A 14,757-nucleotide genomic window follows, 5' to 3' on the forward strand; every position below is an offset into this window, starting at 1 on the left:
ACAAAATATGTGATATGGTCATCTCTCAATACTACTGCTAGCACTTTTATTCTGCAAAATACCTGTTTGAACAATGTGTCCAAAAGGGTTTAAATGACTCTTTTTACAGATATAATTTGGTAAAATTTGGTGCTAGAATTTTTAGTTTCCAACAGTGTGTTTCAATGCTTTTGCCTTATATAAAAATCTGGTCTGAGTTATCAACAGCTTTTGTTCCGGCTGACTTGTTTGCACCTTGCAAAATGTGATCAGAAGCATAATTCAGTGATGTGGGGGAATTTATAATGGCAAATTGTGACACAAGTTTTTCTTTCCAAATGCATTTCATATTATCAATTATGAAAGGATCCGATAATTTTTATATGGAAAAATCCATGATACCCTTTTTAGAGATTTAATGTGGATGATAAGTAATTGTTGTTATTTTTTCTCTATTTATTCTTTTTCTTGTTGTTGGATGATCACTTACCTTCAATGTAAAAAAATCCATAGACACAATAATTTTGTGTTTTAAATACAGGCTAGAGGAAGAAAAGAATATCTTATCAGAATTTGAAGACAACCTGAACAAGTTCATTTTATGGTTAGAGGAAGCAGACAGCATTACTGGTATTCCCCTTGAACCAGGGAATGAAGACCAATTAAGAGACTGCCTTGGCAAAGTGAAGGTATTTTTGAGTTTTATTCTTACCATTTTCTCAATTTATCAGTTCTACATTAAACATAGCATTTGTGTAACTTGATTAGATAAATCAAAGCATGGGAATTTTTGAAACCCATGTACAAATATACATTCATCATACTAAAATCAGAAAAGTAACTCAAACTATACCAAAAAGGAAGATTTCTGTCCTGCCACTGTAAATAATTTATCTACATGTTTTTATCATCATTTCTTAATTCTGCAGGTTTCCAGTACTTGAACATGACAGTTTCATCTGTAAAACTTTGCTCTATAGATGTCTTGTTACCTTTTATTGCCTTCTCATTTATGAAATGGTATTCAGGATTTCATGAGAGTATCTAGAATTGCATATGTAATCACTGTAAATGTCAACTGGTTAAAATATCACTGCAGCATTTTCTAGAATAAACCTCTAGGTGGATTTTTAAATATGCTTTCTTTAAAAAAACAACCCTCCCAACCACATCAACATCAGAATGTTAAATGTTTCATTGTTTTTAAGACTGGAATAATTTTATAAAGATATCAAAGCTTTTAGCCCATGATACTACTCATCCAATATATCCAATAGGAATTGCTGTGTTTGGTTTATAAAATATGCCCAACAGAATGACTGTGTTTAATAACTTGCACAATAGTAAATTAGCCCTGTAGTTGGGAAATTCATGATACTTAGAGACCTGATTAAAGGGTTTTCTGTCCTCTGTTAAAGATAAGGACTGGTTGTGCCTTACGCCAATCAAAATTGAAAAAATTCAGCAAGTGATAGATCATTAAATAATCTAAGGAGAATGGTCCTAATATCTTCTAAACCTCCTTCAGCAAAATCTAAAATAATCTAAAATATGCATTAGTAAAAATCTGGCTTCAAGTTCATTTCTAAATAAAGAAGAATAGGATATGGTGTATAGACTAGTGTTAGAAGATTAAGACTTAATAGTGTACTGAGCTTGTCCCACTGGCTGCTTGGCCTAAGAGAAAGTTCGTAGAAGATGTGTTTGCTTTGAACTTAACCCTAAAGCTTAGGAGGGACAGACAAGTGAATAAAATTTAATGTTTAATTAGGAACGTTCTTCTTTCTTGATTAACATAATGGGTAGTTGAACAAGAAAAGTTTAAAATGAAAATTTCACGAATCTACAGAGTCCTCAAAGCTTTCAGCTGTCCCAGAACTCTTTGTTTTGAAAATAACATCTATATGTGGAATTTAAATATAAGTCTTCAAGGCCAGACTGCAGATTTGAGATGCTAGGAGCGATCTCTGTTTCTTCTTCTCTTCTGTCTTCTCTTTCCAGACACAACTTTTCTAATTAATTTCCATCTACTTTCTATATACTCTAAAGAGGTCTTTCCGTGTTATTTCTGCTTTACTGTAGCCCTACGATCCTCTCAGCCTATCCAGAACTACTGCTTCTGAATGAAAATATTCTCTTTTTATTAGACACCTATTGCTATATTATACTTCTTATATCACCTCAGAGATTGGTTATACCACAAGTGACAGTCTGGCTTGAAGGGATTTATTTGCACATAGAAATGACTGTATCTTGGGTAAATGAATGTCAGAAAGAAGGCAAAGAAATATGTATTTATATGGGGTTTTAAATGCACTGTATAATTTACAGACATGATTACAAGTTTAATCGTGATTTTGTAGGTCCATGAAGGTTCCCACTCCTCATTTGTACACAAATATTTCACAATATTTCACTATACCATTCCCAAGGGATAGATAGTCCAAAAGTAAAGGTGCCAGCATCTTTTATTTATATTTCATTTCTACATTCCTTTTTTTTCTTTTGGAGCTACACAAAAGAATATATCCTAATGACAGGGAAGTAATAATACATCAGGTTCCACTGTGGATAATTTCATAGCTAGTTGAATATGTAAAGGAAAACATGCTGAAGAAATTTGTCTTTTAGTTAGGTTATCCTTACTTGATATATATCAAGTTACTTTGACAATGTAAGCTCACAGTTACTACGTACATGATGGAAAACTGACAGGTTTAGATGATGCCTTGTCTCCTTTGGCTTTACTTGGTGTTTTTATGAATATATATGAACAAATGTTCTTAATTATGAGGTTGGACTGGAGGACTTTTCACCACATACAATACGTGTGCACAGTATAGAACATGAAAGAGTCAGTGTCCCTTCTCCATATTAAAAGATGGGTAAAATTCATATATGTGAAAGGTTAGGTGTCCAGGAGTTCAAATTTATCATGCGACTGTAATTAATCTTTTTATTCTGAGAGACTCTTTATTTTGGCTGCTTAGGACTCTTTAGGTTTGGTCTGCTAATGCAGTCTCTGTTCATTGGGTTTTAGCCATCTACATTCAGAAAGCTATGGCTATTTTGTCTTACATTGAGTTTATTCCTTCAGCTGGTAGACGAATCAATAAGGGTGAAGATAAGAGAGTTGAAATTTTTACTACAGTTCATCTTAACTGTTGTATTTGTCTGTTCCAGTTAAGAGTTGAAGAGCTGCCACCACACAAGGGAATACTGAAACGATTAAATGAAACTGGAGGAATAGCACTTGGAAGTGCATCATTGAATCCAGACAAAAAGCATAGTCTTGAGAGTAGACTGAAGGAGGCTAATCATCACTGGCTAAAGGTTAGACATGTTAATGATATAACTATGGTATAAAATTTTAATCTGCAATAAGTACTTGCATTATACATTTTCTAGTATGTATTTTTCCTGGATGAATATACAGAGACATTTGTATCCATAATGAACCTGAGGAGGAAAAAAGTTTACAGTATGGTGCTGTGAGAAATGATGACAACACCCCAAGACCGTGAGTGCCTGAAGTAATGATGTTACATCCAGATTTATTCCCTAAATTGCAGGTCTGCTGCTCAGTAGTGAAATGCAGAGCATCATTTTTGTAGCCCGGCTGTTTTGAGGATACAGCAAATTTTCTAACTTCTGTGACTGAAGTCTGTGAGAGGCAGTAGCGAAAGGCCGATTGCATTTCTAGAACCACTGTCACTTCCCAATTCTTTCTTCCCCCTAGACCTTGAGGTGGATGCTGCTAACCACTGTCTCATGTTACAAAGTGCTTCTTCCAGCTTTGAGCTTTGAGTTCTGTTTTCTGTTAGCAAAGTCCCGCTGATTTTGCCTCGTGGGTTCTCCATACCTGTGGAGAGAAGAAAGCAGGATTTTATTGTAATTTTTTGCTAAAGTACACATTTTTATGTTGAAAACTAGTGACTATGATCTGGTCAAGAGTCACAGATAATTTAAGCGCTCTCCATTCAGACCATGTGTCACTGAAATTTCAGAAAGCGCTGTCCATAGGGCCACTAGCCAGGGTGTGGATTAGCTTGGTTGGAACAGGTAGGTGTAGAATCTAAAGGGTGAAGCGGAAGGATTTCCCAAGAGACTGAAGACAAATGGAAGATTAATCTGATGTATCAATTTGTTAAAGTCATCAGGATGCAGGGGAGAGAAAAAGAAGAATTAGTTGTGTTTAGCTCTGGGGAAAAGGTGAGAAAATAAATCTTCTTGTGAGTAGCTTACTCACTGAAAAGACAAGTTGGAGTTTCTGGCCAAGAATATTGCATCCGTCTCTTTTTTTATTTTTTTTCCCCTACTGTGTTTGCAGAGTTGTTTTTTCAAATACACTCTTGGTAAATAAATAGGAATTTCTTTCATGTGAAACTCTCATCAGTTTCTTCTTCTTAACAGAAACACTTGGGCAAGGTTCAGAATGTTAGCAAAAATGAATAATAAATATTGATTGTATTCACAAACTTAGAGAGGGCATATAAATCATTATTTAGGTGCTTAAACAGAAGTATCTGTCTCTTTACAAATGGGCTTTCTGAAATCAGTGTACATAAAAGAATTCAGAACATTTCAAGATCAAACTACTGCTATTTACTGGCTGAAGTATATACATGAAATGTGTGCCTGTATTTAGGCACCACTTCGAACATCTCAGCAGTAGTACTAAAAAGATCATTAGTTTTTAGGTTAATTTTTTTTTTAGTAAAATGGAACAAATTACACTTTCACAGAAACTACTTTGTAAATTTTTTAGATAAATAGAATAAAAAAAGTTCACATTCAAAGACAAAGTGAATATTTTGTGAATTTTTTTTCTCTCATTTTCTGCCTGCTAATACAGAAATGTTCCAGGTTACCTCTTGTCACAGTCAGCGCAACTCAGATAACTCTGAATGCTGTTGAAAGCAGTTAGGTTCTATTGAAATATATGGGGGAAAAAGCTACTGTTTGTTAAATCACTGTCTTTATAAAGGTCTGGGTCTCCAGATGTGGAACAGATTTAAGTAATGTTTTTGGCAAGACATTAGGCTTTGAATTTACCGCTTGAAAGCTTCCATTTAGTGCTAAAAGAAACATTTTAGATTGTTATCCACCTACTGAGATATATAAAACTGAAAATTTCTGACTGGCCCAGATTCACTAGTTGCTGAACATATAGAACCTGGAATGATATAGTATACTTTTTAATGAAGCAAAATGGAATTTGAGAAGTACAGGACTCCAACCCATACATGTTAAGTGACACTTTCAAATATTTCTCTGAAAGTGTTCTGTTTCTTGTATGATCTTGAAAAGACCAGACCAAAAAAAAAAAAAAAAAAAAAAGAAGTTAGCAGCTCTTTTGGGCTTCTGTAATTAGATTTGTCCCAAAGTGTATGAAAACCATAAACAGTTTTTTTCTCCTTGTTTTTTCTCGTTTTCTGCCTTCTTTTGTAAACTGAAAGGAATTTTTTTTTCTTTTACATGGCACTCACCACTTTTGTAGGAAGGCTCAGTTTTCTCTGTTTTTGCAGCATAAAATAAAATAAGCTTCCTATTTTGCTGAAGGAATTAATTTTGTCACTTTCTCCTCCAAAACTGTAACCAAATTAAAAATCACAGGAAGAAAGGCTGCAGGCCTGATAGAGGGCCATATGTTGTCCTCCTTCAGTTACACCTCTGGATGCAGTGAACATCCCCCTGCCCCAGCTCACACGCTGGCACTTGATACCAGGTGATGTCTTGTAGGTCACCTGAGGATGGTTGTGTAGTCAGTTGCTTTGATGGAGAGAGACCTTCTGTGTTCCTCAAAAGGCAGGGGGCTCACATCATCACCCAGAGATTTCTCTGGGGCTTTTCTGTCCCTCTTTTCTCTTCTAAGAGTATTTTTTTTTATGCTTTAATCCTTTGTTTCTAGCTACTTATTTTGTTTTCTGGCATCTGTGCTAGAAATAAGCATGTAACAATCTACTATTTCCGATTATCTCATCTTGCGGGATGATATTATTTTCAAAATATGAGAAGTGCATGGTACATAAAAATAGATCAGCTAGGTCCTTATCGGGTATACCACGGAGTAACTTTGTTTGCTTCAGAGAAGCTGTGACAGTTTACACTGGTTAAGAATGCAGCCATGTGTCTTTTTTTTTAAATGAAAAATTTGTGTTTTGCCTTGATCTGCCAGACAGTGGAAGGAGGAACAACAGCTGAGTCTCAACCTTCAAGGTGACACATTTGAAATAAGTCCCATTCAAACCTCCTTTATAGTCACAGAAACTCTTGCCCTACAGCAATGAAAATAAGCCTAAAAAAGAAATTGAGTATGAAAGGAATTGCAGTCACATAAAAGAAGCTTTTTGCTTTTGCTTCAGTATTGTCTTTGCTTTTAGGTGTTTATATCATGCGCTGATGACCTTGCGAATGTATATATAAAGAGTTTTTCTTTGGATAGTAATAATTTTAAAATGACATTTCTTTAGACATCATTATTGAATAGTGATTCTGATATGCTGTTAAATCAGACAGTCTAGTCAGAGAATGAGGATTAAAGTTCACATTTGAAAGCATGACTTTTAAATTCTAGTCTGATTTTACTTATTATTCCTTCCCCAAAGCCAATATTTCTTGCAAAAATGAAAATAACGCTATCATTGTGAAAAGTCTTAATAATACAGAGAATGAAGTATTTTATGACCATCTTTATGCCTTCACATCAAGACTATTTTGTTTATTTTCACAGCTCAAAGTATCTTCTACTACTATAGCCAAGGAAACCAGCCACCTAGTGCTTCAAAGCACAGGAACGGAGTACTAGGCACTGGAGTTTGTGATGAATTCAGTTCTTGTCATATACCACCTGCCAGGGCATATAACAGATCTGTAATGGGTTTCTTAGCTTTTACTGTGCAGTAAATGGATTGATAGATTAGGCCTGAGATCAGTGAACCACGGAATCAGAGGTTTGCTGGAAGGAGTTTATTATTCTTTAATATTATTCTTCGCCTGGTGTCAGCCAAGAGGGATGAGCTAGATTATCTGAAAGTAAGCTGGATGCCAAAATCAGTGTTCTCCTCATTTATCCACCTTAGTCTTCACAACATCAACTGTATGTATTAAGAAGGTTATTATAAGTGCCTGATGGAGACATTCTGTTTTGCTGCCTTTTAATTTGTCTACTAGTATTAGAACTAATTACTAGACATTGAAGAGCCCGTTTCACTGTTTACTGCCACAGCAAATCAATTTGTTGTGCTATATGAACAAAAAAAAATTTGAGTGACATGACACAGCTATAATTTGTGAAATTTTTCTGTACCACTAGGAAAAGTATAGGTCTACTTAGCTTGCTTGACCAAGTGTGGAGAAAAACAGATGGGCCTAGAAAGTACAGAAAGACAAAGTCATAACAAGGTTAGGTCATGTATTGTAACTTATCTTGAGCAGTAATTATTCACAGAATATCTTGAGCAGTAATTATTCACAGAATACCTGTGAACCTTGTGGCATCAAATTTCCAATGAAAGCACAGTAATGAAACTTAGTTTGAGTTTACTTAGTTGAAACTATTATTATTATTATTATTATTATTATTATTATTATTATTTGAGGGATGGAAGGAAGGAGAGACTGGAAAATGAATGACATGACTTGATTTCTGTACTTTCAATTTGAAATGAGAGTAGTATATTCAGCATTTTGGGGGCCAAAAAGTTGTTTTTTTCCTGAATTTGCTTTCAAGTAATAAAAGTGTTCCAATTCACTTCAATGTAGCAAGCTGTTACACTGTGCTAAATTACCTGTGGCAGGTTGTCATAGATTGTTAATTAGCCATAGTCCACATATTTTCGTCAGCAGTAGTGAAAAATGGCCTCAGATATACCAAAATGAAGGTGTGCCTCTTTCTGTTTGATTGGGACAAACATAAAACGTCAGAGCCTCTGAGGTTGCTGTAATGCTGGCTTGTAGATAGGTAGCAAAAGGAAAACAAGCGTCTGTAGGCTTCATTCCTGTATGTGGGTGCATTTCTAGCAGCTACCAATAGTTAAGTTTTGAAGGGGCAAATTTAGTAGCAGCATAAAGTTGCTGTTTCCCAGCATTAGCCATGCTAAGCATAGAGGGAATGAAGATGTCATCACGTAATACAATTAAAATTATTCTGATGATCCCCTTTTAAAAAAATTACTTACAGCCAGAATTCTATTAAAACTTGCATGCCTTTAGCTTTGCAGTGCTGTTGGATAATGTTTGAAACTGATTGTCTTCCTGGAGATATTGTTTGTCTGAAGCTTAAGTTGAACTTTGATCATTCTGTGTTGATCATTATTTTCTGTCTACCCAGAAAGTGTGGTGACTATGTAGACCAGAAACAGAGATGTAATGATATATTCTTACTGATGATATGATGATATGTGGTGCATGAATGATACGTGCCTGCTCATTGCAAAGACAATTAAGGACTTCTGTTCCCCAGATACACTCTAGGATATGCTTCCAGTTTACTGGGAGCAGAACCTTATTCTTAACAGTTGCCTTCCCTAGAAATCTTCATTTGGAAGAACATGAATTTTATTTCCTGCTTAATCTTTGAATTTCTGATAGGAAAGCAAAAAAATCTTTGGCTTCCAAGCCCATAATTTGGTCATGTTATGGTAGAAGAACTGTTGCTCCTAAACACAAGATGATGTAAGACTTTAAAGATCTTCCTGTTCAATGCATGAGAATCAATCTTGCTGCGTCTCTTTTACCAGCTTGTTATTCAAACTAGAGAAACACTCACTTCCTCAGACCAGTAAAGAAGTTGAATATTCACAAGGAGTAGGTAGGGAAGAATTAAGGGAGCCGCTCTGAAAAGGACTAAGTATTCTTCTTTTTCTTACTGGTCCACACAAACCTTGCGTTTTTCTGAGGCTGAAGAAGTAGAGATTGAGATTGAGATTTTTTTTTTTTTTCCCCCAAGAACATAAGAATTGGTCTTAGAGTCTCAGGGAATATTGGTAAACCATACTTTTTTTTCTATTTTTTTAAATTAAAATAAAATTTTTGTACATGTTGTAAAAAGGTATTGTAAAAGAAGGTGTGGACTAAACTTAATTCTAACTTAATAAGAATACCTGAGTTATTTCCACCTTCCAAACAAGCAAAAAGCCCTCTCTGTGTCTTTCATATTTTTTAGGCCATGTATACTCAAGGTATTCCGACTGTATTGATTGAAAGCCATTGAGATTCTTACATATTTTGAAAACAATGGATTGCAAGTGTTAGAAGACAGACTGCAATGGGAATTGGGCACTACAGTCTACTCAGTCATCAAAGGCAATTTTTAGTCATTTTAGGAGCTTCAGACATTAATTTTAGTTCCACTTTACATGCTGTGCTGTAAGTCATCCTAATGACAGCCATCAGAAAGAAATGGAGACTGTCCTAAGACATAAGGAAGCAGAGGTGACATCTGTTTTTTACTTTCTGTTGTTCAGTTGAAGTAATTTGAAAGTGGGATTATAATAGCTCCATGAATGCCTACAATCAAGGATAAATATGTATGTGTCCCAGTCCACGTATGATAAAAAATCATTTGGGGTTTGGAAAGAATGTTCACTTTCATTAAAAACTTAAATGTTCTCAGAATGAAGCAAAAAATAGTCACAATTCTTTTGTATGTAAATGTCAGTCATAACAGAATGCAGTTTCTGTTCTTGAACACTAGGAGATTAGATATGAATCCTCAGGGGAGCCTTATTACTATGTAAAAGTTTCACCTAAAAGGTCAAATAGGGAGCCAGGTAGGAAAACTAACAAGCAGGAAATCCCTTAAAATATAATCACTATTTTCTATGTTATTGGTCCGAATGCTATAGTTTATGTAACATATAATCTATATGCTATATAGTTTAGTGTTCATACAATGTTGCGAGTTCCTTTATGTGTAGAAGATGTTAATAGCCAGTCATGCTTGCTTTCAGATTGAGACAGGTTAGGAAAAGCATGTTGGATCTCACTTGCAAAAGATAGATGAAGTGAATGAGAAACTATTTCTAGCAGTTTTATGTGGATTTTTGGAGTCTTCTTTACAAGTCAGCTTGTATGATAGCGAGGTCAAGGAGATAAACTATGTTCATATTATATCCAAGAGATGTAAAATTTGAAAGAAGAGAGTACCCTATTTATTCCATGTTACACGAGAGCATAACAAAAGTTCCATATATCTCCTGACCACGTCCATTTAGCCATCTGACAATGCTTGAAATCAGATGCCTGGAGAAGACCATATAAATGAAGAAAGGACAGTATGCCAGAAGTATACATGAGCTCAAATGGTGTCAGGACAAATTTATGGAAGAAGAATCTATCAATGGCTGTTAAAGTTTAAAAATTTGTCCAGACATCATTAATGTAAACTTTAAGCACAAACAGCATTCTGTTTCAAGTTGTTCAGTGGGGAAGTTCTAGTGTTTTGAAGTACAGTTTCAAGCCATGCAAACTGAAGTGTTATTCACTGTATAAGGTTATTAGAAATTCACATGCTGTAGTGAAAGAGTTGTCTTCTGATATAAAAGGCCAGAAAGGAAATGTAGACAGTTTTAAAGTCCTTCAAAGGAGAGAACTGTGGCTGTTATGACATGATTTAACTTAATATTTTATTTCTAAGAATAGAGAAGACAACCAGTCTGGCTGAATGAAATCATATTTTGATATTTTAACCATAAAGAAGATTCTAGGTATTCCTGCTGTGTAGGTAACATGTAGCCTGCCAGACCAGTTCATCTGGCTTGTGTTCAAACCAATGAGCCTCACGGACAGTGAGGTGGTTTAAGAAGGCTCTTCATTGCTTTGTTCTACTTTCTTTTTATCTGAAAAGCAGAAATAAATTAAAGAGCCTGTTGAGAAAATAATTTGGCTTATTGGAATGAGCATTATCTGTAAAAATGAATGCAACTTGATTTAACTTTAGTCATATTTAGTATGTATCCTCCTTTAGTTGCATAATACAGCATTTTGGTATTTCTTCAGAAATATACCATGGTTCAGTGGTATATATAATATATATAACAGGCTTAATTATCTCTGTTACAGTTAGCCTGGGCAAAGTGTCAAGTCCAGAGGTATACAAAAGACATCATAAGGCATGCTGTTTCCATGATCTACTGCATCTCAGTTGCCTTTGGGTCATTATTCAGAAAAAATTAGGGATTAATGAGAATGATTTTGGAAGCTGTCGTGAATATTTATGTTGTGTCCTTTAGACATTTCTCTTTAGATGGCAGTTAGAAGCCTGGTCTCCTTAGGGTTTCTTGATCATCTGTAGAGAGAGGTAACCTCAGAAGATGACTCGGAGTTGAAGGCAACTCTGTCACGGAGGGCCCTGGTTCCCCCATGTCAGAGGCCTGACAGGAGCTTGCTACAGCTTCTGTCCAACCCCCCGCCTAGGCTTCCTTCCCATGGCCACCAAGGGCACAGCTTGTGCACACTTGGGTCTGTCGCAGTAGGGTCAAGATACGGTCAGGGCATGCATCCGGGCCTGCAGAAGCACTTCTGGTTTCAGCAGGTTAGATGTTGCCTTGAAACATCTTCTGGAGGAGCCTTTTTCCCTGAAACATTAAAAGGCTATCTTTTTAACTTTGGTAACCAAAGCGAGACATTGCTTACATAATAGGAACATCACCAGCCCCCTTCTCTGCTCCCCCACAGGCATGTGCTTTGCACAGAATATTACATTGGTCTATTTTTATTCTATTAACATACAGAATACAATATACATTTTTCTGATTTCTGAGCACAAACATAAAAATTAAACAAAAAGGCCTTTTTTCTTTTTCTTTTTTTTTTTTTTTTTTTTTTTTTACAAAAAGGCAGTTTGAATAAACAGATGCAGTAGGACAGAATCATAAAAAGGAAGTTTTTAGTTCTATAATTCCCTGATGGATGGTATATCTGAGTGTGATACTTTACAGAGACCATTTTGATCTTGTCACTTCCCACGGACTGGAAATGCCAGGGAAGTCATTTTATTTTTCCTATGTGCAACTCCCTATCTCATAGGAATGTTGTAAAAATAAATTACGTGGTGATATGGCAACATTTTGAGGGCATAAAACATTATAAAAGTGGTTACTAGTGTTGTTCTGCATTATTTCAGGAGTCCTGCAGAAAAATATATGATAGCTCTCTTTTTATTAATGACACCATCAATTTCCTTTATCTTGTTAAATATTAATAAATATTCTCCTAGTACAGTACACTGTTTACTGTCGTTTGAAAGGATTAGTCATTCTGAAGTCCCTTCAAGGAAAAAGTTATGATATTCAAAATGTTTTTACAGAAATCGGGCAATAATTATACAATATGAAGGGCTTTTGTGACACACTACTGAATGTTTGCTCTTCTTTTCCTTTGAGATAATTTTTTGAGTATATTTAAAGCAGTCAGGATTCTTTGTTCTATAAACATACTAGATTCTAGCTTTATTTGTTTTACCTGAGTTTTGTTTTCCAGGTGGGCTTTAAGCTTAATGAAATATTAAAGCAAACAAAACAAATTTAGCAAAAGCCAAAATAAATAAGCTGAAAATTCATCATGGTATTATTTGTGGATTTGAGGCCATGCTGCTCATCAGCACGGGAGAAACATATAGGAAGGAACTGCTTACAAGAAAATTGTGTGGATTTCCTGATAGGGTTTCTTCCAGCTTGTATCAAAATAGTATATTTTGGTTATCCATTAATTCTACTCCTTCCTTTGTCTTTGATTCCTCACAGTCACGCCAAAACAACCTCTGTGACCCCAATTGTTCCTTATTGCCTGTATTAGCTTTTCCTGTGCCTCAGAAGGTGAGAGGTGGATTTGTATGACTGCTTTGTCTTTGAAATCTCCCAAACTTCACCTGGAAGAGGTTTAGCAGATTCTGGAAAAGTTGGGTATGGGACCACTTCTGCATAAAAGTGGAAGAATAGAAGGGTCTTACTACATGCGACAAGACTCTTAATTTGCATTTTGTGGGTGAAGTGAAAAAGAATTGTTCTGTTGTTATTTTTTGAAGTTTCCACAATGTGTGTTGTTAATAAGATCTTTCTGAATGATGCTCTATAAGATACAGCATTTAGGCAAGTTAAATGCCTATGTACTTAAATAGCAGCTTTCCAGATAAAGCAATACTGTGAGGAAAAGATGGGTTCATTTTTCTAAAGTGTAAATCTGCAAAGCTTTTATGAATACCAGTTGTGATGTTTGTGATGTTGTAATTAGGGGTAGTAAAAGCTAATTATCTTGTACAAACCTTGTAGTTCTAGATAAGAAAATGTGTAACAGTCGTATTAGCCATACTTTTTTTTACTATATAAACTGTGAGTGGACCCATTTCTGCTTTCGTAACAGCATCTTACTAAAAGTGCCTAAATTAATTTGGGTAATTAACGTTATGCAGATGTCTACTTCTGAAAAAAATCATTTGATTATTTCATAGAATTCTTTCCTGAATGCTATTACTCTAGAGATAAAATTTAAATATCAATTTCTAGATTTGCCTTCCAAATCAGAAATCCTAATACATTTTATTTATTTTATCAAAAGACAAAAAGAAAGCTCTGATAAAAATGCTGACTTAGCTTCCTCAAAAGCATATAGTAACTGCTATAGGGTTTTGAATAAATATCATTACATCAATAGACTTGGCAACTCTTAATGCATCGTTAGCATTATTATTATTTTTAAAGGCTATTAAAAGTATAAGGAGTTAATGAACAGTTTTAGTTCTATCCATATATTGATATCAGTTATAGGTATGTAGACAAAGAGATAAATGTATGTCTCTTCTAACTTTTTAAAAGATTTTTTTTCTCTGATTGTTTTGCAGCACTAAAGTGACAGAGCATTAAAGTTGGAGATCAGATACGATATTGGAAAATTCATTTTCCACTATGATATAAAATGGGTTTGAATTTCCTTTCAAGAAACTACATGTTGGGGCTTTGCTCTTAAAGGTTCAACATTGCTCTTAGTCTTTCTTTTATTTTCTATTGCTACCCTTTCTAAACAGAAAATAGAAAGTGTGTCAAATAGTTAGGGTGACTGGCTCTTTCAGAAGTTTTGGTTAAACGTAACGTCTGAAATATTCTGGTTCAAATAAGCTGATGTCTGTTGGACATGAGAAACCTGACTGGGATGCCAGGCTCCTCTCGTTCCCTCCCAAGAAGCTGACTGACCTGTTGTTATATCAGACTCATCACTGCTATAGTGTCTAACTCGCTTCTCCTTCATGAATGGAGACATTAATGGAGTCTCCTTCATAACTTCAGGACACTAAAATTTGTATGGTGTTTGATTCTGGAAAATTCTGCATGAATGGGAGCTGTAATGGATTTCCAAACTTTTTTTACTTCTAGTCTCAGCCACGATTGAGGCCAGGTCACTTAGGTCAGCACTAATTCAGCTTGCTCCTTGAAACTCAGCAGTATCAGGAAAAAAGATATGTCCATTTGAGAAGTGCGTCCTGGTAAGCCAGCTGCCTGTTGAAGCTGATATGATCTGCTCAGTTTTTTCCCTCAGGACCCCGTGGCATTTGCTCCAGCCCATAATCTTTTTCTGGCATTCTTTTCAAATTAATACGCCCGTTAGTCATCTAAATGCCAAGACTTTTCTGTGTTCGCTCCCAACTAATATCTACAGTAAGGACAACTTGGTTATTTCATAGCAACTTCAAAGGCATTTTGCATATGTTTAAACCTAGTCACTAGCTGGATTTTAAGATCCAAAATTATTTTAGAATACATAAACTTAAACTTTAAGTGAGGA

At 35.2% G+C, this 14,757-nt stretch overlaps 1 protein-coding gene across 9 annotated transcripts in view; it reads left to right on the forward strand.

Moving 5' to 3' along the window:
- Window positions 1–14,757, forward strand: part of DMD (dystrophin) — a 1,316,184-nt gene that overhangs the window by 878,407 nt on the left and 423,020 nt on the right. For all 9 annotated transcript variants that reach the window (XM_026096811.2, XM_064497835.1, XM_064497804.1 and 6 more), the window contains 2 exons: window positions 521–668; window positions 3,163–3,312. In XM_026096811.2, the coding sequence (XP_025952596.2) occupies window positions 521–668; window positions 3,163–3,312 (298 nt within the window). The remainder of the gene's footprint in view (window positions 1–520; window positions 669–3,162; window positions 3,313–14,757) is intronic.

The sequence above is a fragment of the Dromaius novaehollandiae genome, chromosome 1, assembly GCF_036370855.1.
Source record: "Dromaius novaehollandiae isolate bDroNov1 chromosome 1, bDroNov1.hap1, whole genome shotgun sequence".
Classification (NCBI taxonomy): domain Eukaryota; kingdom Metazoa; phylum Chordata; class Aves; order Casuariiformes; family Dromaiidae; genus Dromaius; species Dromaius novaehollandiae.